Source organism: Halichoeres trimaculatus, unplaced genomic scaffold (genome assembly GCF_033239565.1).
Source record: "Halichoeres trimaculatus isolate MK-OKI-2021-1 unplaced genomic scaffold, fHalTri1.1 fHalTri1_scaffold_5, whole genome shotgun sequence".
In the NCBI taxonomy this organism is placed as follows: Eukaryota; Metazoa; Chordata; class Actinopteri; order Labriformes; family Labridae; genus Halichoeres; species Halichoeres trimaculatus.
The window spans coordinates 17,110,891-17,128,610 of NW_027437183.1; the positions used below are offsets into that span (position 1 = coordinate 17,110,891).

The 17,720-nt window shown below is 43.7% G+C and overlaps 1 protein-coding gene across 1 annotated transcript in view; it reads left to right on the forward strand.

Annotated features, from left to right (window-relative positions):
• Positions 1-15,624, forward strand: part of setbp1 (SET binding protein 1) — a 37,683-nt gene extending 22,059 nt beyond the window's left edge. Inside the window, exons 3-7 of the mRNA XM_074669902.1 lie at positions 2,544-2,917; positions 3,795-5,708; positions 5,833-6,040; positions 6,138-7,194; positions 10,934-15,624. Coding sequence (XP_074526003.1) covers positions 2,544-2,917; positions 3,795-5,708; positions 5,833-6,040; positions 6,138-7,194; positions 10,934-11,439 — 4,059 coding nt within the window. The 3' untranslated portion in view covers positions 11,440-15,624. The remainder of the gene's footprint in view (positions 1-2,543; positions 2,918-3,794; positions 5,709-5,832; positions 6,041-6,137; positions 7,195-10,933) is intronic.
• The last annotated feature ends 2,096 nt before the right edge of the window (positions 15,625-17,720 follow it).

The following is a 17,720-nucleotide window of genomic DNA, read 5'->3' on the forward strand; positions in this document are numbered from 1 at the left end:
CTCTTCAGTCGAACATGCAGCTGAGAGTTATTGAAATAGAAACGGAGGGAAAAGAAGAAAAAGAATATGACAACAATTTAAAAGAATGAAGGAAAACTGATGTTTATACAATCAAATATTAAAAAACAAGGCCCCATAATAGTTAGAAAGTGTTTAATTGGACAAAGTATTGACAAAGAACAGGCTGGACAGACAGTAACTCTGGGGTTAAAGGCTGTGAGTAAAGAAAAGCTTAGGCCAAGGATTTAACTCAACTCTGAGGTAAAAGCAAGATAAATTATTATTGTCTTCTGTAAACAGAGCTTCTTATTTTGTTATCTAGAGGCAGTTATTTCTATACTCTGAATATTACACAACTTAACACACCCATAAAGGATACATAAGGATATCCCCTCATTATCATTTCTGGCAGCTCTATTGCAAAGCCCAAAACATTTGTGTAATTGTCAAAATGAGTCAGGCTGTAGGAGTGACCATGCTGTATACTCACTGTCTGGAAATCAAGGAGAATAAGGAGTTCTCTTTGTTCTGTATTGACTACAGAAACCACGGGAGTACCTCTATCTATTTATATTTGCTTTTGTTCATATCAGACAGTGAATGTTTTCCCTTGAACAGCTTCATGGAGTGTAAGAGGTAGAGAGGAGAGGGATGTGGTAGAAGGACGGAAACTAAGAACAAAAAGCTGAACTAGTGCCAAACCACAACTAGAGAGGAGGGTGAGCGCCCCATTCCTCTTTTATTCTCTTCTCTGCTGCTCTTCTATCTTTAGTAGGAAAGGTGTACATGCGCCTTTCCCTTTATTATCTCCCTGTGGTTGCTGTGTGGTTAGAGGGGAGGATACATTACGTGTTTGTGTGTGTGTATGTATGTGCGTGTAACAAGCTGCATCCCCTTCTCTCCCTTTCCTCTGTGCTGTCTTTTAACCTGAAACAGCAGGTACTCTTGGACAGGTTAAATGAGAAAGCATGTGTGTATCAGGTGTCTGTCATCTTATCTCTCTGTGGACTCACAAGGTCTCTTCTCCAGTGTCACCATGCACACTTACACATTCACACTTACACACATAAACACACACGCCCCAGCAAAGAGGCCATTGTAGCTGTGTGTGCAGTTTATAAATGTGTGCACGTGTGTTTTGCGGCGCTGTTAATCATTTACCATGCGCAGTATTTGCTTCCATGTTTGCAGTGTGTGTTCTCATCCATGAGCTGGCTAAGTGTTGTGTTACTAAGTGTCCATGTGTGTATTTTTTCTCATGCTTTTGATCCTGCAGCTTGTATCTGGCCAGTTAAAGCCTCTGCTGACTTATGATGGAGTAGAAGTAGAAAAGGAGTTAAAAGGTGCTGATGGTATGAGGGACGAATATTGTCAGAGAGCAAAGACAGAAAAGTGAAGGGATTGTTCCTTTGATATGTGCGTGATAAGATCTCTGTGCACCATATATTTCTTCATCATGCATGTAAAAATGTGTGTATTGTGCAAGGTGCTCGTCCATCAAGACTTAAATTAGTTGCCTGTGTGTCGTACATAAACATTTTGTTCTGTTCTCTGTGCAGGCAGGATTTCATAAAGCCTTTGAAAGTGTACATTCACTGTAGCAATGTGTATTAGTGTGTGATTTCTTGCCTGTGTGTATATGCTGAGAGGCAGGCCTGTGGTTAGGTTACATCTCCCTGCAGCGCAGCAGAGCAGTGTCTTGTTGCGTCATACTGAGTCTGTTAATAACAGGCTAAACCACAAAGGCCATCCGCTGCTCTATTTCTCATCTTCCAACAGAACACTGATTATGCAGCACGGATACATTCAGCAGGGTTTTACTGTATAACACACTGTGTCATTTGTTTAGCATTTCAGTTTTACACAGAAAGATTTTAATTGGTGACTGAGAAATGTTTCAGTACAGAGTTTTGGCCCTTCACCGGAAAATTGTTTGAAAAAGATGCCATAGTTCAGGATTTATATTCAGTAAGCAGTAGAAGAGTAAACACTTTGGTTCTGTAAGGTATGTTTGTAAACGGAGCACACAAGTTTCCAATGAAATAAAATGTTATATAGTGTAATATTTGGTTTAGAGCATACAGGGACATGGCAGAGCGAGACTACTGTGTTTAAATATGTGTGCAGTCAGACACCCAAACTACATCCCCCCAGCTCTCCCAGCATGCAACATCCTTGCCACAGGAATTTAATTGCTCTGTAAACAAGCCTTTTGTTTGTGCCGCACTGTTTGCTCATGCACACAAGATGTATTTAAAGCCTCGGTCCTGCTGTGAAAATACAAGAATGTAACATCACAGCACAACAATTCACTGATTTGATTTGTGCTGACAAAAATAAAGTGGATGCAGAAATGGATGCTGTCCTACATGTGTGTTCTCTGTGAATATATGCTGCTGCTATGAAAGCAGAAAATAGAGCAGTTATAGAGTCATGATCACATTATTATATCATCTGTCTTCCCTGCAGCAGTAGAAAGTTGTCTTGTGATCAGTTTGTGTGTAGTAACCAGATTTTTTCTCTCCCTCTTCTGTTGTCTCCAGACTTACGAGCGCCAGTTCAGAATGCCTGAGCAGCGAGAAGGAGGCCTGCTGCAACTACTGGGAGATCACACTCCACCCAAACACCAGCTCCGCAGCTCCCTCCTTCCTGCACACACACTCTCACACACACAGCAAACACATCACGCCCACTCGCCACAATTCCACCAACACCAAATCAATCCAGACTGGATCACGTCTACAGCACCTTCTGCTTCCCCGACCAATCCTGCAGATTCACAGACACCCAGAGAATTGGGCCAACCTTTCTCACGATCAGCTACACAGAGCCCCTCACCTCAGAGATCTCTGACCCCAGACCTGCAGCTGCCAGTAGTTACAGATGCCAGTATTCTCAACCTGACCTCTCTTAGCAGGTATGGTTCATGGTACTTTGTGATGGACTGTTTTGTGGGCAAAACATGGACACATTAATATAAACAGCATAGTTAACTTAGGGTATGTAGGAAATACATTTTTATACACAAAACACGTTAAAAGGTTCTGATGTGAAATGTGTCATTGACTAAAATATTAAAAAGCTACTTTTGGAGAAATGAAGACTTCTGATATAAATGTTTGTATCTATTTATTTATGTGTAAAGAAGCATTTTAAAACCAGTTGATTGAGGACTCCAGAAAACATGTTACTAAAAGTACCGTAAATGGAAACCAAAATATTTAGTATTATTAAGGGGTTGACATCTAGACTGAAACACTTCCTGGCTCACCCTTCCATTGGTGAAATCCCAGAAGTGATGGTGGCCTTTGGGGACAAGCAGCCCCTGTGATGTATGATTAATTCAGGCCTCCTCTCAAAGCAACAACTTTTTCCTATGCTGTGTGTCTCAACCAGTACTTTACAAGTTTGTCTGTTCTATGACACTGTAGAAACATGTCCTTGCAAGACTGCTTCTGCAGAAAGAGCTCAGCTTATTATATAGAAGGCTCATTCAGAGTGGACACAAAAACCAAATGATCTTCACATCCTAGTGATTGAACAGTCATTTAACCATACTTATTTATACCATAACATATTCAGTGCCCCCAAGTCAATTCTGCTAAATGCTGCAACAAACTGTGCACTGTACCTTTAAGAGTTTAGAGTTATGACATCAGTTTTATGTGCGGTGACACACAGCAGTAATACATTTCCAAACTGCTAGTGCTTCTACAGTGCAGGCAGAATACCTTTCTTTCTCTCTCTCTCTGTTAATTTCACATCATCATTTTTCCTATGTTTACCGTCTCCAGGGGTAGGGGTCTGCAGGAGGTCAGTGAACAGCTCTTTGGGAACATCAAGAGGAAGTACGGCAGGAAGGACTCCCAAAGGACGCTTGGTAATCCCCATAGTGCTGAAACACCTTGGGGACGACAGGCAGAGAAAGGATCGGAGAGCCCGACTGATTCAGAGGAGAGACAGAAGTACAGGCAGGAGGAGACGACTGAGCGGTTTCATGAAGACAGAGAAGAAAGGAGGAAAGAGGACAGAGAGCGAACAAATATGGGGAGGAGAGGAGAAGAAGAGGAAAGAGGGATGCCTTTGCTGACAGAGGAAGGAAAAGGAAGGAAGAGGCGGAGGAGGCCATCTTTTGACGAGTCATTTTCTGCAGAGGAGCAATCTCAGCAACAGCAAGAAAGTACTGAGAAGCATCAGGCTGGGCCGCCAGAACCCAAAGTAGCACATAAGACAGAGACTCATAAAAATGATCCCAGACTCACAAGCCTGGTGGATGTCGGTAGAGATAAGACTGATAAAGTAGATAAAGTTGATAAGAGAGAAAAAGGAGAATGGGTTGATAGGCCCGAAAGAGGAGAAGTAGTCACAAGTGGAACTGACCCAGAGTCAAACAGGATGAAAAAGACCCCTGCTGGACGTCCCAAGATCAGCACAGATGCCCTGAAACCCAGAGAACTAATCCACAATCATATCAACAAACCCAGTCTGAACGTTAACCCCAGGCTCCCAAGCCCAAATCCCAGCCCAAGCCCAAGGAGTAGCATTAGTCCCATCCCAAGTCCTAAACCCAGGCTCAACATAAGTCCCAGTCCAAGCCCCAGACCACGGGCTGCCCTGAGTCCAAGCCCCAGCCACAGCACCAGCTCCACAACCAGCTCCAGACCAAGCAAGACCAAGGACAGGTGGTCTTATCTGAAAGCCAAAAGCCATGCTTGTCTCACACCACCTCAGAGAGACATCAGGGCTAGCCCCTCCGCTTTGGCTGACCCACCCTCTGCCTTCCCCATTACCCCCTCCAGCCCACTCTACACCAACACTGACAGTTTGACTGTCCACACACCCATCAAGAGGAAACGAGGCCGCCCCAAAAAACAGCCACTCCTAACAGTGGAGACCATCCATGAAGGTACCTCAACGTCACCTCCAAGCCCGCTGGCACAGGAAGCATCTGCAGGGCTGATCCGAAGAAGAAAGACTCACACTCTAAACACATTAGTTCAAATGGCCACCACTACCAGTGTCAACTCTTCCAGTCTGAAACTAAAGCGTGGCAGGGGCTTTTCCAGACCAGTGAATAAGAAGCTGGGGAAAATGCAGAGCATCCTGAATGAGATTCTTTCAGGCTCCAATCAGAATGGCACTTTGGCTCTGAAGTCCACCGCCACTCCAGTAACTTCAGCAATGACAGCCATGGCATCAACCATCGAGGCTCGGCTGGGAAAACAGATAAATGTCAGTAAAAGAGGAACCATCTACATTGGTAAGAAGAGAGGGCGTAAACCCAGAGCAGAGACCCAAGGCTCCGTCCCTTCTAAACCCTCCAGGGACAAGCCTCTGATGTCCATCTCCACATCAAGTCTCTATGAGAGCCCTGCAGTGCCTTCCTCCACCTCATCTCCAAACTCCACTGCTCCATCTTTAAGAGCAAGCCACCCTGACGCCACCATGCCCAGTCTGCAGCCCATCTCAGCCCTGCCCTCTAAGCCGCCAGGCAGAGGCCTTCTCTCTGGGGGATGGAAGCTGTCTCCTCCACGTCTTCTGGCTAATTCCCCCTCACATCTGTCAGAGGGTGCATCGGTTAAAGAAGCAACCCTGTCCCCCATCAGCGAGTCCCACAGTGAGGAGACTATCCCCAGTGACAGTGGGATTGGAACAGACAACAACAGCACCTCAGACCAAACTGAGAAGGGCCCCGCCTCCAGACGCAGGTACAGAGTTTAAACACCTCTTTACATTACTCCACCCATTATTAAGGTTATTCATTTCGCAGTTTTTAAACTGACATATGCTCCCACAGGTGGTGAAATTAATGTTGTTGTTGTGCTCAAACAGGTACTCGTTTGACTTGTGTGGGTATGAGGCTGCTGAGGCAGCAGCCTTAGAAGCCTCCAATAGGAACAGCCGACCTCGCTGTGATCGTCAAGTTACTGCTGCTGACAACTTCCTGTCACAGCAGGAAAAGAAGCAAAAACATCATCGGCGGAAGAGAAAGTGCCTACAAAGTCGAGACCACCTTCACTTTCTCTCTGAGCTGGAGGAGGTTAGAAGAACTGTTCATAAACTCTGTTCATTTAATTCTGAGAGAAGTATATTTCCCATCTTTTCCTAAACACTCTTTCTTTTCTTCCTTCCCATAGGTCGTCTTGAAGCTCCAGCAGCTACGAGTATCTCACAGGCGATTTACCTGCTACCCCCAGCACCCATACCCATCAATTTTCCGCCTCAACTTCCATCATTACTACCCTGTTACCTACGACTCCTACTCATGTGACTCCGGCTCGTATCTCCGCAGAAGTGCTGATCTGAAGGCTAAGAGGAGACGTGGCCGTCCAGCAAAAGTCAGCGAGCCAATCACATCCAAGCTGCCTTTCGTTCAAGGATACGGTTATCCGCTGGCTGGGGGCAATTACTATGCAGCACCATATGCAATGCCTTACGCACCTCATCTGAGTCTGGGCTACTTCCCCCCTCCTCCCCCGTTTTACCTGCCCCATCACTCACTTGGTCCTGCACCTCCATCCCCCTTCATGAGGCCAGCAGTCCCCCCACCCAAGGCTTTTCACCCTAGTGGACACCCAAAGCTCCAGCCAGGGGCTAAGCTCCGCAGTACCAGTGCCCCCCTCCAGGGGCCCTCAGTGAGAGAGGGTCTGGGCTCCCTGGGAAGTGGCAATGCAGGAAGTCTTGCAGGGGTTCGCCTCCATAAAAGGAAGCACAAGCACAAACACAAGCACAAGGATGAACCCCTTCTTTCACTGCGAGACCGCCAAGAGCTGGGCGGGCTCTTTAGTGGAGCCAAGACAAACGCACGCCTCAGTATGCTGAGTGACAGAAGGGACCTGGCCAATCAGGTTTCCTCAAAGCATCTGGAGAAGCAGAGGGGCAGCGGGAGAGCATCAGGCTTGGGGTCCAGTTTAGGGATGTTTGAGTCGGACCAGCTGTCCACACACTCTCTCGCTGACAGCCAGTTCCGCTCCCGTCAGACTCGACAGCCAATTAACAGCTTCATGAGCAGCTACAGCAGCCAATCTCAGCGATCTGAGTCTACGCCCGACCTCATCATGGGGTCACATGAGGACAGTTGTGGTGGGAGGAGCAGGAAGACGAGGCTCACTGAGTTTGGAGATCAGGGCTTACTGTCATTCCAAACTGCTCGACAAGAGCTTGGACAATTGGACTCCAGTCCCTCCCTTACTGGTAAGACCCCAATAATAAAACTATTCGTTCATTTTAAAAACCATGGAGTGTAATAGCTTCAGTTTCAGTGTGTTATGAGCCAGGGAAGCAAAAGATAACTTCTTTTTGAATGGTTGATGTGCTAAGGTGAAATTTTTGGAGTTGGCCTACTGTAAAACCCCCTGCTGCTTGCTCACGTTTATCCAGTTGACACGGGATCAATCTGTAGTTTCCTTCCACTTCCATCACCTGAGAAAAGCCACTGAATCTAACTTCAGAGTTAAAAAAAACAACAACAAAAAACACATTCTACCTTAAAGGAAGTAGGAACAAAAGTATGATTGAGTAACAAAACTGAAAGTTTCTTGTTTCAGAGGTAAAAGCACAACCACTTGACACAGGCAGTGTTCTCACTCCATGGCTTCCTTTTGACTCACCTGTTCAACCACAGATTAAGTGATTCATTTTACTGCCATGTTGACAAAGCCTGCACAAAGCTTATGTGTGCAGATCCAGTATTTTGAGCAAAGACTGCATGTGCATAAGGTAAATAGTGTGACGTTAAATGGTAAAGCCTGCTTGTGCACAGCTTTGACCTACCAAAGTTTCGGGACTATTAAAGCTAAATAGGGTGCAGATCTAATAGGTGTGTTGTGTGATATTGTTTTCCCTGGTGATAACTGGCTAATCATTTGCAGGTGAAGAACTTAATGATATCTAATGGAACTTAACAGAGATTTCACCTTTTAAACATACACGGCCGCATAATCCTCAAAGTGGTTCCTGTTAAACCTTCTAAGGACAGGGAGCAGACCGTACTCTTACTATCCGACTGGTGTGTATTTTGGTACATTCTGTTTTCTGCTGTCTTTGAGCACATCTGGCTGGGGATAGAGAGAACGTAATGCATGGATGGAGACAACTATAATTCACCAATCTCTCCTTCCCCCCCTCCCATCCCTCCTCTCCTGCCAATGCCTTTGCCAGAGATATATTATTCACACAGTGTGATTTATTTTCTACAGACACGCCGTAAAAGGCCCTTGCCTGTGTTAAAAGAGCTGGCTGGCAGCCAGAGGTTTAATGACTGGGGCCTAGTCCAGTGGCTGGGAGGAGAAGCCAGGGGCTCAGTTTGAATACACCCCCACCCCAGGGGAACCAGGACGGATGACTCATATACAAGCTAACCCCCCACACTCCCCCTACCCAACCCCCAGTCTGTGTTATCCCACCAGTGTTGTTATTCTTCTTCTTCTTCCCTGTCCTCACCTTTTCCTCTTTCTGCTGCTTCTGCACTTATGCCCTTGATTTCCTTTTTAGCTTCCCACATCCACATACTAACTTCCCCTTGTTTCTTTACCTCTTCCTCACCCCTCCTCCTTCCATCTTCCTTTCTCTTTCTGTTTCCCCCCTTGTTTCCCCTCCCCCTCATTCCCCCATTACCCTTACTGTCCCCCTTTTCCCTTGCCCCTCCTCTAGCATGACTTACTGCCTCACTTCACAGCTTTAGCCCAATTAAAACAGGCGCATGTGCATACACATGCACGCAGCGCAACCAATCATGCCGCTATGCACAAACAGGCACAGCCCCAGTCCAATACACACAGCAGATACATTTTCACCAGTTGTTGGTCCAGATGTGAATTTTTATTAATATCAAAATATTCATCTGTAGGTTTATAAATAACAGAATCCATCATTGAGCTTCTTTGTTGGGTTGGGTTTAATAGTTTTTTTTCAGTGATTTTTGTCTGATTCACATTGCTTTTATTTACTCATGTTACATATGTGTACATGTTTTAACTAGGAATAACTTTCTTGTGTCACATGACTTGTGACACAAGAAAGACGGATATGCAGAATTCTCAAACAGAGTAGCATGCATCAAAGATCAGTGTTGTGTTTGAAACCTGGTTTTGGTCACTACAGAAGATAAGTGAGCATGTAGCTCTGTGTCGTAGTCACTTCCTACTCCACAGAGAAACAGGTCCTCAGTGCTATATAGCCCCTCACACTGCTGAAGGTCACCGGTTTTATGTTCCGTGTATGCAGCTCATAAATTTCTGCTACTTTGTAGTGTGTGTGTGTGTGTGTGTGTGTGTGTGTGTGTGTGTGTGTGTGTGTGTGCGTGCGTGTGTGTGTGTGTGTGTGTGTGTGTGTGTGTGTGTGTGTGTGTGTGTGTGTGTGTGTGTGTGTGTGTGTGTGTGTGTGAGTGTAAGATAGCTGAGTGTGTGCACATTTCTGTGCAGCTCATAAACTACTGCTACTTAGTGCTCTCTGCATTAGACTAATTTCACTGTCTGCACAAAACTCTTGATTAACAAAAGGGAGAGATGTTCAGCTGGGGTTTAAATCGAGGGCACTCAGGCCTTTCCTCCCTCTCAGCACATGAGTACTGAGAGAGTACATGCAAATACTGTAGCACTGAGCCTGACACTCTGACACTTTAACATTCATGTTAGTTTTCTGTTTTTTAGCTGATTTAAAATTGTTTCAAAAAAAAAATCACAGATATGATCAGTATCTGTTTGTTTCACAGCTTAATTGAATCTCTGTAAAGCTTTACAAAACAAAACTGAATAGTCCTCTCTATATTTTATGAAACATGGAAAATAATCTCATTCATAAGAGCACTGACCTTAAAAAATAATCTGCAATCTGGCCTGGAATATTTGTTATGTAAAATTCAGTGCTGATTTGGTTCAGTGCAGTCCAACTCTAGAGCACCTGCTTTAACCTGCTGCACCACAGCAGCAGCATTTGGGGAAAGGGAAGAAGAATTGTGAAGGAATCCAATGTTCAGAGAAATATCTCAAGAAAAAGAAAAACATGCTGTATGCACACTACTTGGGGGACTGGTGCCTGATTGTGCTTTTCCTCCATTTTGGCTGTGCCTCTGTCTGAGCTTTGGGAACAGTGCCCAGGCAGAGAGGAGGGGGAAGCTAAGAAATGGGGGCAGAGATGGAAAACAAAAAAAAATGACAGAGACAGACAGAAACCAGGAAGTGATTTCTGGAATAGAGGCGGAAATAAAATGGTGCTGTGATAGGAGTTTAATTGAAAATTAGGGAGTAGCATGTTGCAGAAGAATGGAGAGGAAAAGAGACAGAGTGATGGAGAAAGGAGGAAAGAGGAATGATAGAACAGCGTGTAAAGGGCACACTGCCCAGTTCACCAGTGTGAAAGAAACAATATGGCTCCAGTTTCTTCTGCTCAGCCATTCTGAACTGCTGAATTCATTATTCGTGCATGTTGTGCATGTGAGCGTGACCGCACGTTGTTTTTTTGTGCTTGTGCCTGTGTGAGTGTGCGCATGTGAGTAAGTGTGTCAATATGTGTGTTTGCATTTGTGTGCGTGTTTGGCTTTTTGGCAGCCTGTGCTCCAGATGCACAGGGTTGTTATTGTGGAGCGACATATTAAATGGTTGAAGGAGACATTTCTGTGGGTTTCCTGCTCACAGAATGGGATCTCCTTCTCTCTCCTCTCCCCTCTCTGCTCTCTAGTAGACAATTACAGGACAGGATCTGCTCTCCTGGCTCAGCTGGGCTTTCAAAGGCTTACATGAATATGTCAAAATTAGCAGGAAGCTCTTCTTTCCATGAGCTATACTGGCACGATGTCTTTCCTGGTCTTTCCAAGGCTGCTCATTTTATCTGACACACTAGCATGAAAACTCTTAGCTTTTTTTAATGGAGCTTTTCTTTTTTTATTTACTGTAGGAAGTCTTGACTCACTTGTCTTCACTCTCTCCACCACCAGGTGTTCCCGGTAAGCGGAGGTACAAGCGACGCGAGGTGGAGCAGATCCAAAAGGACGTGAGGAGGATGCATTCTTTGAACTTTGAGCATGTGCAGAAGATCCTCCGTGCCAAGCGCCTGCAGCGACAAGCCAAAACAGGAAACAACGTTATCAAAAGACGGCCCGGACGGCCCAGAAAACAGCCTGTGGAAGAACCAGAGCCAACTGACAGAAGAGAGAACGATCGGGGTGACAGTCTGGGTTTGGACATGTTGGCTGGTAGGAGAGGTGATGGTAGGACTCTGGGGATGCCAGTCCTGGAGAGGTGCGACGACCTGCCAGGAAGGCAGAGCCTTAGGCCCAGCTTGACCCCTGAGCCTCTGGAGTTCTCAAACCACGACTCCATCTCAGCAACTATTGAAACAGTTGTGCATCAAGCACGATCTGTGCCTCCTCCGGTCAAAGCTGGGAAACGCAGGGGCCGAGGCCACAGCAGGGACGAGTTATGGGCTCCCTCTAGTCTATAGATGTGCAGGAGGGAGTGACTCGGTAACTGAGTTGGAGTCACTGCTGTTTTAAGTCTATCAAATGCAGTGCCTCTTCAGTGCACTTTGACTTTTTTCTGATCTGCAGAGGATCGGGAGGAAAGAGCGCCTCCTGTGTTCTCTCTCTGCTAAACCAGACATGAGCCTTTCAAGGATTCATTGGACCTTCATTTACAATGGCACTATATGGTACTATTTGATACTGAATCTGATGCTATAAAGTGTGTGGTACTTATGATAGTTTAGGACATTATGTGATTCTTTATGTATCTGATACAGTGATGTGTATGGTACTTTATGAAACTGTATCTGAATGTGGCTTTAGCCATATATTTACCAGCAAGGGGAGGGGGGATGGTTAATATTAAACTGTGCAGCTCTGCTTATTTTTGCCTTTTTGAAGAAGCTTGTCAAAGACATGTGGGACAAAATAGCAGTAAATAAGCCACCTTACCCCATTTCTTCTCCCTGTTCTTGACTCCTTTTATTATTTGTACCTTTCATGTTTCTTTTACCCTCCTTGAGGAGTAACTAACATTTTCTGTAAACTCCTCACCCTTATTCCCTGTCCCTGCTCGACACTCACCTAAAGTTTTTAGCCCTCCCTGGTGCGTGCCGTTCAACTTCATCTCCTCCATCTTCTCCCAGTCATGTTTTACATATGCCATTGCTTCTGCTCCTTCCTCAAACTTATCCCTGTCTCATTTATTCTCCCCCTGCTCAGGCCCGTCCTGAGTAGTGACATCAAGGCAATATGGTGGATAAAACTGTCCCAGATTGTACATAGAAACAAAGTCCACTGTCGCCTGCCTTGTTCAGTGAGAAACCAGCTCATAGATGTGTACTGGCACACAGTATATCAAATAGAATTGTTGTACCATAGACAATGAAAGTTGTGTATTGTTTTATAACCAAAAACAGACATGGGTGCGACTCAAGACAAGTTTGTTTTCAGACAGAAAGAACCGCATGTAATCATTCATACCCTCATCGTTGTGTGTATAACCAGGGGGCATTGCATACAGGAGGAATATCAGGTGTAATTTTGGTTTAATGCACTATGAAAAAAACCATACACTTGCATCAATCAAATGCAGCACTTACATGCTTGTTCCAGCCTTATGTTTTGGCCTTCGATGGTGTGGATATCCATTCCAGAGAGCATGCATTATTTTAATCAATTTGTATATGCAGGCTGCGCAGCCAAAAGCGTCAAACCGAAGCCCAGGTCTGAATCCTGATTGGACAGTTCAGCTGAAGAGGGCTCACAAACAGTGTTTTAAAAAGTGAACCCCATACTTTCTACTTAACATGATTTTCAATCCAGATATTTTTTGAAAGTAAATCCATTATTTAGATTTAGAAACCAAAGTCTCAGTATTCAGTGTAAGGATGTATTATTTAAAAGAATAAATCAGAGTTTGACAAACTCCATCGTGTTGGCACTAAAGTGAAGCATTCCTATATGCACTCTAGAATGTAGCCATCTTGCATTTTTGTGTCAGTATGTTAAGCCTTTGTTAAACTCTACAATGTACATGGCTTTGGATAGTGGTTGGTATTTTCTCTCATAAGTATTCAGACTATAAGCAATGGATCAGTGTTTCTTTCATGACTTTGTTCAAGTTTTGTTCCAGGAGACTCTGTCTTCTTTGGCTCGAATGGGATTCTCAGTTGCAGCAGTTTAACTTGTGCCTTATGTTTCTTTCTCACACGCCGATAACATTTGACCCAAGAACTATCAAATGGGCTAAGAGTGCCCCCAGAAATTGACCCCAAATATTCATGATTGTGCATATGATTAATGTGTCTTAGTCATCAGAGCCCTGACACTGCCTGTGTCCCTTCACAGCTTCCACAGTCGGCATACTCTATTGCCCGGCACCTCGTCTGTCTCCTTGTCACTATAACACAACTAAAAGGGCTGGACTTATAAATAACATAGGATAAAAAACTGGTTTAGCTGCACACATGTACTGGCCTCTGTGCTCCTTTACTGCAGTGGCGGAGACCACATCACGTGTGTTTCTATCCAAAGATATCGATCCTACTCAATGTCCCAGATACAACTGAACATCATCAAGTCCGACCAGTTGTTTACCACTTATTTACAACATACAATCGGTATACAAAGGAGGGACAGAGGATGCCATGAAAACCACGCTCTCATACATTGTTGTTTGCTATGCATCAGGCCATGCCTGGCGATGACCTTAAAAGAAATTTCTGTTCTGGGTCCACCCTTCGACAAAGAGAAATAAGTGGTCTTATTTACTTGATAAAATGAATTCATGTAACACGAATTGTGAATAATACCAGTAATAATTTGTAATAAGTTGTGCAGAAAGTGACTATCATTTCATAAAAACTATAGTTACTGCAGCGCTATGCAGTACAGCCTTAACCAGATGTTAACCTACAGTATTGAAGTGTTTGTTGTAAATAGTGTTAGTATGTCCATCCTGCATGGATACTGGTTGGGCTCTGCTATCTGGGACTGTCTCCTTAAACCACAGAGGACCTTCTTTCCATAATAAGACTGCTAAAGATCAAAAAATATAAATTAATTTAAACCATTACTATTTATTTAGAAAATTTGGCTGTACATCAACAGTCCTGGCTCCAGTCCATTAAATTCAACAGAATGCTAAAACAATAGGCTTTTTCACACCATTAAAAGTTTGGAGGATATAAACCCCATTGTTGTGTACCTGACCAAAAATAGGAGTCTCTGCTGACATGCAGCTTTTTCGCCTGCAGCCAACTGGGGCAGTGCAGTAGCTTAAAGAGAAAGCAAGAAGGTTGTGTGTAAGCTCTCAGAGGAAATAGCCAAAAATACACTCGTCCTAATGCTCATGTGCTTAACCTTGCTTTTCTAGATAACTTGTTGGGTCTGCAGTCTGTTGTGGTGAAGATGAGGTCTAGACGTGGTTTTCAAGGTGTAGAGACTACATGCTTGGCAGCTTATTCCTCCATACTGTGGTCCGGCAGTGGTCTCTGGTGTACGAGTTTAAGACCCCAGGTGTTGTCTGTCCTGTCTGTCTCTCCTACCAGCCAATGCTCCGGTGCCTTTTAACACTGACAAGTATTGTCCAAATCCAGAGCTTTCACTCTACACAGAGGCTGCAGAGGGCACGTGGCCATGATAAGTGTCTGAGATACCTGTTGTTTTACTCTAATTAGCAGCTAATCTGGACCAGTGGCTACAGCAGGTCTCAAGTACTGATGTGAAGGTCTTTTATGTTGTCTTTGGTCTGAGCATTAAGGACAACGCAGCAGTGTTTGACCTGATATCAGTGTTTGGGGTTTATTAACTGTGATCCACACTTAACAGCAACTAGCATGGGATAAAACGGCAAAAGATTTCCGACACCCACCCACAGTTCCCTCTGATGCGCACTGTGATGAGTGTACTACACATGGAGTGAGGGGGTCACATGAGACAGAGCCTCATTAATGTACATGTCGTCATCCTCACAGCATTCGTTACACTTCTAAGCTATAATGTTATTCAAAGCTGAAAGTGCAGATAAAGCATTGAGAAAACCAATAAATGTACTTCTTCAGAGCACAAAGTGAGCTCTTCTAACAGTGTGGGCATATTTTAGTTTGTATACATAGTGTATTTGAACCTTTTTCTAGAGTGGGTTTCCTTTATTTGCATGCTCAACTTGATTGTATGCATAAATATTTTAGACGAGCCGAAAAGTTGACTTTCAATTGAATTTGGAGCAAGACTTGTACATTGTTTGATATGTTTCTTTTTGTAATGAATTTTTTAATTCATGAAGCATTTTTGTACATTGTATGAATATTAAAAACTGCAAATATTTGACATATAGAGTAAATACTAGATGCGCATGCATATGCATATATCCTTCACAGTATGTATGTGTAATTGTACACATATATTTTGTATTTGCATTTGCTGGCATACAGATATATGTCTTAAGCACATATATACATGCAAAATATATGTATATCCATGTCCGCTGGCATGCTTTTGGTCATGTTTATCTCTCATGATCTTTGTAGGTTTTTTTTTTTTTAAGTTTTGTTTTGTTTTTTATTTCTCTTTCCTCAGAGAGAAAAGCTCATTCTTTTGCTACCCTTCTGTTGGCTGGCAGCGTTGAGCACTTATTAAAAAGAACTACAGTTGAAGTTGTTCATGTTATCCATTGTGTGAAATAATAAATGACTTTATTGACAGCTTATAGTGGCATATTATTTTTCTTCTTGATCTTGAAACTGAATGTATACAGACTCCTTAAAAACTGATTGGTCACATAAAAAGACGGGGCTGATATAGAGGCTGAAAAATAATTTCCAGGCTGGCTTAGACTGTGTGAGCGTGTGTAAGCAAGTGTGTGAAGCTTGCATGTGAATGTGTGGGAGCTAGATTACCGAAGGGTTCACTGCACTGTTGGTGCTCAGTGTTGGAAGGTCTCAGTGAATGAGTACTGCTTCACTACGTGTTCGCTCATTGCGGTTAAAAGAGAGGGAATCCTCTCATCAGATTATGCCACAGCCTCACTCACACACGCTAACACACACAGACCTACACACTCTAACTCGTACTTGTTCATCAGCCAAGCCTACATCTCTAAATCCTGCCCGCACTAGCCCATCAGTGTCAGTTCAAGGTGGGCTGGGCTGTAGGCTGCTCCCTTATTGGATAGAGCTGAGTGGGAAGTGCCCCTCTATTGGCTGCTGCCAACTAGTAAAATTCTTCTGTTACCATGGTTGCAGGGTGAGCTGCCCAAATGTGTCTCAGTGTACCGAGTGGTGCTGATGGAACTGTTGGCATCCCTGGTGTTATGCTGAAAAAAAAAAAAAAGAAAAGAAAAAAAACCCTCTTCTGATGGAAGTCAGGGCTGCAGAGAGGCTGCACCCAAATCACTTTCCACTGATGCCTGTAAATGAGCCTGCACGGCCTCACTCCACCTCCAGCACCAGAGAGAGGATGAGACAGATCACCAGAACTGTGATCACCATGAAACAGCACAGAAAAACACATCCTGCATGAAGGATGTACTGTGGAGCCAGAGCTGCTCTCAGAAGAGAAAAACAGGACCCTCATACTAAGGGGCAGCGCGAGGGAGAATTGTTTAATGACAGCTTATTTTAAAACACTGTGGGACACTACACAAGCAAAGTAACAATGATACCAATACAATACCATAAATAAAAAGGTAAAATGTGTTAATTATTAAAAAAAATTTGATAAACACACAGAACAGTAGTAAATTTAAAATGACTGAGTGAGTAATCAACATGGAAATTTTTGTTTTTTAAAAAAAGCAAAGCAAGCCAAAAACAATACTTTTGAACATCTCTCAAATAGAAAACTTCAATGCCCCTTTAGGGTAATGTAACAATATAAATTATACTACCAGGGCAGAAGCTAGAAAAATAAACATAGGTATCTTGAAAGAAATAGCATGTGGACTTGAACGTAACATGTTATTCTTTTGAAGACATTGAGCATCATACAGTTTATTATTGTCACATGTTTTTGACTTAGCAGGTGTTTGAAACACTTGTCAGGTGTGATTCCTGTTTTTGTTGCCTGGCTGCCTCTGTATTTCACATTCCAAGCCTGATTTCAGATGGAGAGCAAAGTTTGATTTCTGAACACTGTGTCATTGGCAACTGGAGCCTGAACGAAAAAGTTTACACCATGAGTTAGCATCATGAAGAGAGAATATTGACACAGTTGGTAAGTTGACCAGTGCATACCTGCCAATATTGGACATCAACAAAGCAGGCCTCAGCATCTCAACATTTTGTCTGTCTGCTACATAGAATAGAATAGAATAGAATAGAATAGAATAGAATAGAATAGAATAGAATAGAATAGAATAGAATAGAATAGAAAATACTTAATTTATCCCCAAGGGGAAAATCAGGAAACAGTCTTCCCAATGTCACCCTTCTGTTTCTGGAATGGAAAATGAAGCAAATCAGAAATTGCAGCCATATTGGAAGTGGCAAGAGCTTCACGTACAGCTAAAGGGGGCCCGTCAGTCACGTGACCTGAGCTATGCCTCTGACTGGGCGAGCTCGTAATCTTAATATCATCTGAACTACCAAGTTAGAAAAAAATTCACCCCCTGTACAGTGTGTGCCAGCAGTAAAGTGAGCAATTCAGACAGGAGATGTTTTTTTTTTTTTGACCAGGCAGTAAATATGTAAATTTCTGCTTTGAAAGCGGCATTTTTTGGTTGGTGTGTATGTGACTCCCAGTACTTCTGGAGCCAAGC